At 34.5% G+C, this 6,442-nt stretch overlaps 1 protein-coding gene across 1 annotated transcript; it reads right to left on the bottom strand.

The window, feature by feature from the left end:
• Positions 1-463: 463 nt before the first annotated feature.
• LOC307140596 (uncharacterized protein) lies at positions 464-4,832 on the bottom strand. The gene is made up of 4 exons (XM_079840206.1): positions 4,664-4,832; positions 3,826-4,125; positions 3,501-3,622; positions 464-1,455 (listed from the first exon to the last, which is right to left on the bottom strand). Exons 1-4 carry the CDS (start codon positions 4,743-4,745, stop codon positions 1,300-1,302), a joined length of 660 nt encoding a protein of 219 aa, XP_079696332.1. The 5' UTR covers positions 4,746-4,832; the 3' UTR covers positions 464-1,299.
• Positions 4,833-6,442: the final 1,610 nt, after the last annotated feature.

Genomic DNA, 6,442 nt, shown 5'->3' with positions numbered 1-6,442 from the left:
ATGCACAGATGGTGCAACCAACCCCTGCACATTTATTATACACAATTATTAAAATATATTAAATATAATCAATTTTAGCAGATTTTTATTCATTCCTGTTATTTAAAATGCTATACATTCATTTTTAAATTGATTGAAAGTTTATTTATATGATAAGAGGTCACTTGACGGAAGTAATCACTTCAGTTGGCTTGGCATGTAGTTAATATACAACAATGTGATAATCTTAAGTATTTTAACTCTACAGACATGACAAGGTTTACAAAAACATTTAGCATTTACCTAAAAGGCCTAAATGTGTGCATGACAGATAGCGCATAAGAGAAAGAGAGTTGGACATTTTTCTTTGTGCAGAGAAGAATTTTGTAATGTAGTGTTTTCTAATGTTATTCTGATCATATTCTTGAATGACTTTGTTGGAAATGTACTGTAAAACATGGGTTATAATAAATCCACCTGAACTGGTTTAAAACAATTGACAATTGTTTAATGTTGTTTTTGTTTTGTTGCTTTTTTTTTACAATGTTAAATATCGTGCACAACAATATATTCCGAGACAAAAGATATTACATAAAATACAATGCATTCAAATGCAACCATGCAACATGATGAGTAAACAACACACATTACTTAAGCACTTTTAATACAATAAAAGCCTTACATTTAACACTGTACTATATATCACTGTTAGTCAACACAAGAAACAGGTCAGTGTGGCTTGTTTTGATGCATTTTAAAAGGTTAAAGAGAGGAAGAAAAGACCACAACTACAAAGGAAGGTGATTGGTTTAGACTGGAAACCCAAGTTGAGAAATGAACATCAGTTCCCATCATTTATGCTATGTTTAGTTTCAAGTGAGACAATGGCTTTTCTGATTGCCATTATTATGAACAGATTAATAAATTATGATTATGTACTTTAATTCCATCAGTCTATTCACCATTGCCCTAGTCAAACTGAAAGTAACATGCAGTTCAAACTTACTTTAGGCTCCTTTGCATGCATGTGCACACTTAACCACAAGTAAGCTATTTTCTGTTGCTGCTGTCCATCAACTGCTGCATCTTTTTTTTTTAATTCTTTACACTTGAACTATTTTCAGTTCTTCGTGATATACAGCATTTGAAATGTAATTACACTGATAGTCACACTAAATGAAAAGAATGAAGGCTACAGAAAAAAACAATGATTACACACAAGGTAAATACAGATGAACTCAAATATGAAGCATAAATCATTTGAAAACTTTGCCAATCCAAATAGACAGTAACGCAACCTGCATTATCAATCACACATATTTATCGAAGTAGCTTGGTAGATGCTTGATAGTGCGGGTTGATGAATGTCCGCACACTGACCTGGGCGTCCAAATTGCTCCGTTTCATCTCTTCATAAACTGAGTCTGGGGGTGGATTTGATGGTATGTATTTCCTATTCCCCCAACAGCCCTTCATCTTGGAATGATAAAAAGAAGAGACAAATATTCATGTCAAACATAAATAAAATTTGGATCATACTTTAGCAGTCCAATTTCACCATTAACTAATTATTAACTATAACTTTTTTTGCCTCAATAACCTCCTACCTGCTTATTAATAGTTAGTAAGGGATAGTTCACCCAAAATTGAAAATTACCCCATGATTTACTCACCCTCAAGCCATTCTAAGTGTATCTGACATTCTTCTTTTAACCCAGGGAGTTAATAAAGGCCTTTCTAAAGCGAATCGATGGGTTTGTGAAAGAAAAAAAATCCATAATTAAAACTTTATAAAGTAAAATATGTAGCTTTTGGCAGACTGCCTTCTGTTTTCAACTTGAAGTTAAAAACGGAAGGCGGTCCGCCGAAAGAAAGATATTTTACTTTATAAAGTTTTAAATATGGATATTTCTTATATAAACCCATCAGTTTGCTTCAGAAGGCCTTGAATATGCATGCTAATAAGCAACTAGTGAGAATTGGATCCTAAATTAAATTATCAAAATTTGCAATGTTCTTGACCTATATTCTACAAATATTTTGTCCACTTTTAGACTGACTATGAGAAAACAATGTATCAGTAAAACATGATCATTTAAAAAAGTTTAGTTCTCAACCCTGTTGCTATAAAGCCTCCCAACACTGCCCATTTTGAATGTCTCACCCATTTGTCTGACACATCCATTTTATGTCTTGGTGTCTACTAATTCGATGATGACCTGAATCAGATGTGTTGTTGATCAGGGAGACATTTAAAATGAGCAGTGTTGAAGAAGACGTAGAAGAACAGGACACTTGCCATGCTATTGTCGCTTGTGGACGACTGCTAACGGCAAATACCACAAATGATAATATGTGTCAGACCAATCACACATTTATTTTAGATTTTTTTTTTTTTTTGGTCCTTGACTTTTGTTTCTCATGTTATTTTATTTAGTTATTTTATTAGTTGTACTTCAATTTTACATGCAATGCAAAAGTAATATATACTGATGACCAAAACATTATGACTAGTTCTCCTAACAAGGCTACATATTAAGGTCTGAGTAGATTAAATGGTAAGCAAACAATCTGTTCTCAGATGTCTTTTAGTACTAGAACCACTTTAAAAAAGCAGCCAGAACAAAAATATCAATAAGTGATAATCCACAACAAGGTTTGCAATACACATTTTTAATACACATCAGGTGGTCCTTTGCCTCCACATTGTGCGTTAAAATTGAGTAACGCACACCAAGCTGTGGATTATCCCTTACATATTATTGCATATTATTTAATCTAATTACTAAATTAGACACAGTAGACCTTCTGTTGGCTCAGTTTAATCGATAATTAAATTATGGTAAAAAATATATTTCAAGGTACCTCTTCTGATATGGTGGGGTGATAGGGATGATAAATCCATTATTAATGGTTCAATTATTTATTTTCAGTCCGGTTTTGTTTGCTGTGCAGCTTAATGTCAAAAACGTGTAATAGTTTGTGAAAGAAAACTTTAAAGAGCTGCATTTGAGAACCAATTCAAATATTTTTAAACATACCATTTTTTTCATATAAAGCTTTAACTACACTATACTTATTTTGACAAACACAAGTGTTTGGAATGTATAGTTTTAAATTGTGCATGGTTCTCAACTCCGTTCCTGGGGACCCACTGCTGTGCACATTTAGTAGGTGTCTCCTTTATCTGACGCACACCGTTCAGTTCATGGAGTTCTTTCCAAAAGAGCTGATGATCTGAAACAGGTGTGTGAAATAAAAGAAGACACAAAATGTGCAGAGAGGTGGGTCTCCAGGCCCAGATTTGAGAACCAATGGTGCAGTGTATAAATGCATATTTATAATCATCCCATCATTTTCAACAACAAATCAAACCACAAAAAGCCTCAATGAAAAGTAATTTGAGAAGTCATTTGTCACAACATGTTCTCACATGACAGCATACCTCAGTAATAAGATACACATAATGTTGTATATAAGTATATATTTGTGAATCACATATTTTGTCATCTTATACTTGCCTTCAGAATCATACAGAAGAAACCAATGAAGCACAGCAGAGACATGGCAGCACACAAAATTAGGAAAATCTTCACATGAGGAAGAACATCTTCTGGGCAGTCTCTCTCTTCTTTTTCTTTTTCTAATGACATAATAAAATAAAAAAAATCAGGGCCAGGGATTCATTTTTTTCCATTCAATATTAATCAAAAAGGGATTGTACTTCTCAATCTCTGCATCTGAATTGAATTCTCCCATTCACAGTGTTTACATACTAAACATATGTGGTACATTCATTCATGTTTTGTAATAAAATTATTTACATGGAATGTAAGACACACTTACCTATCCATAACCAAGTGCGAAGGCCAGCAGTAATTTTTTCTTCCAAATTAAATTCACACCAGTAAAACCCAATATCTTCGGCAGTCGCATGAAAGAGGGTGACGTTAAGTTTGGGAAATGTTCCACTTACAGTGGCTTTGGATTTGTTTATGGTTTTAAAGGTAAGAGTGTTGTCTTTGTAAAAGTAGAAGATTGGCCGCGGTTCACTTGCTCCTTCTTTCTTGTACATGTACACCCCATCCTGAGGTGTTTTATCCGTAGCGCACTCGATGATGGCATCATCCCCAGTAGCTTTGATTACTGTTTGAAGAAAAGCAACTATTGAGACATTTGTCTGCAAACACTTAAATACACTAATGAATTTGCAAATCTATCTTGTGATCTTGTGTGTGCTTGGTAACTAATGCAACTTTTCTACACAATATATTCTACTGCAGAGTCTGCCATAGCAATATAACACAAAGTAACATTTTTCAGATTTAAATTGTAAAACAAAATACAATAACATTTACAGGTAACATTTTACAATAAGGTTTCATTTGTTAACATTTTAACTAACATGAACTAACCAATAGAAATACATTTGTTACTGTGTTTATTAATCTTTGTTAACGTTATACAGCTGTTCATTGTTTGTTCATTGATGTTACTTCACAGTGCATTAACTAATGTTAACAAATACAACTTGACTTTAGTAAATGGTGCAATTAACATTAACAAAGATTAATAAATGCTGTAGAAGAGCAGTTCATTATTAGTTCATGTTAACTAATGTTAACAAAAGAAACCTTTTTGTAAAGTGTTAATGCAAAATGTATACACATACTCATATTCATACCTTGCACCACTCTGGCTTCCCATGACATGCTTCCTAAACAAAAAATTATCAATAGAAAACTGCATCTCACAACACACGGCATCTTTGCGTCTCTTTGTGACTATGACTGGTTTCTGTTCAACAACATCAGGTGGAAGTGGTGGTCACATGCACACATCAGAGACTTTCTAAAGGAAGCTGAGAAGAAAGGGGTTCTGCATAGCAAGTATGTCAACCTACTTGCCGAGAAAACATATTACGTCATTATTGAACATATTGCAGCCATATTTTTTTATTTTGGAAAAATACTGGTGAAATGCTGTAAAGTCTAACCACAGCGATGTTGGAGACTGTGCGAATGTGTAAATTAAGTGACCCTAGTGCACATTGCTTTGCTGAAATATACACATTATAGGAGGGGGAGACTATTTCATGCAGTCTGACTTATTTACACTGTAAAAGAGATTATCATGCTAAACATGGCCAAAAAAAAAAAAAAAAAAAAAAAAAAAACGAGTTGGACGTATGACGGAGTATTTCTGTGCCAAATACACTCCTTCAGGATTCGAAGTTTCCTGTTTCTGAAAGTTTTTTTTGAGTATGGCCCTGTATGATGTAATTGCTAGTATGGGCACTTCTCTGGGATGAGCGTGTGCGCTCATCAACCAGAGCGAGAGCAAGTGCAACCCTTCACTTGGGTTACAGAAGCTATTTTTAGACCACAAAATCAACAATGTCACTGAAGAAGTGTGTTTTTGATTGTGAACTTGTGAGGGAAAGATAACCTTGTTCAGCTTCCCAAATAACCAGTGGAAACAGTGAATGCAGTTTGTTTTTCCGGAGCAGCAACGGAGTTCTGCAAGTGTGTTTGTTTGTTCCCGATCACGAGTCGAAACCGCATGCGGTGAGTGAATCTGCATCAAATGTGTCTGTGTTTTGTTGGCAATCTGCGCCCAAGTGCATGTAAACAACACGAACGTAAAGTGAATCGAAAGTTATCCAGGGACAGTGCCATGATGTATTTTGTGTGCTAACTTTTGTGATTTTGTGAGTTTTGTTGATTAAACTCTGCAAGTGCTCTTTTCAATTCCTTTTCTGTGCTAGTAAAATTTGTTTCATTGTCGGACCTCAAATTACATACTTGTCCTCTTCTATGAATCGACACATAATAGTATTTATGCAAGAATCAGTGTCCAAGGAGTAAGCCACCTCCAAATGAACTGCCCTACTGGCCATGCATGCACAAATTACACCATAGCGTTTCACACAAGTTCAACCTCTTTTTACATCAATTGGGCCAAAGTAATCTACTCCCACATTAGAAAATGGAGGTAGATCTGGAGTTATTCTTTCTTTGGGTAAGTCGGCCATTTTTTGGTCACCTAGCTTACCTTTGTGTCGTTTGCAGAAGGTAGACTACAGTTTGAAATAATTTTTCTGGCTGTTGCATTGACTAATCAAATATGTTTCTCTTAATATAGACAGCATATGGTTTCTTCTCCTATGGCGACTCTGCACATGAATTAGGGCTGGACGATATGACCTAAAATATAAATCTCGATTAATTGAACATTTTACCTCGATTTTTTTTTGTTTTTTTGCTTTGTTTTTGCCCTCGTTCACTGACAAGTATTAAAGGTCGGATATTTTTTTTCTTTTCTACTGAAATAAACATTTATTTGAAAGCTATAATGAGTGAGCGATTGCGTCAGAATTAGTCATCTCTCTATTAATTGTGAAGCCGCGGGTTGTAGTTATTTCAAAAGTAGAAACATCTATGCTATAACTTTTGTGTTTCTA

Source organism: Gobio gobio, assembly GCF_949357685.1.
Source record: "Gobio gobio genome assembly, chromosome: 17".
In the NCBI taxonomy this organism is placed as follows: domain Eukaryota; kingdom Metazoa; phylum Chordata; class Actinopteri; order Cypriniformes; family Gobionidae; genus Gobio; species Gobio gobio.
This window is presented reverse-complemented; position numbering and strand designations above follow the sequence as displayed.

What these genes read in the sequence shown, in the direction of transcription:
- LOC307140596 (XM_079840206.1), bottom strand. Translation starts at nt 4,745, where the DNA reads ATGCCGTGTGTTGTGAGATGCAGTTTTCTATTGATAATTTTTTGTTTA. An exon ending in GGAAGCCAGAGTGGTGCAAG is followed by an intron (nt 4,126 to 4,663) that starts GTATGAATATGA and finishes TTCTTCAAACAG; the next exon opens with TAATCAAAGCTACTGGGGAT. An exon ending in TCGCACTTGGTTATGGATAG is followed by an intron (nt 3,623 to 3,825) that starts GTAAGTGTGTCT and finishes TTATGTCATTAG; the next exon opens with AAAAAGAAAAAGAAGAGAGA.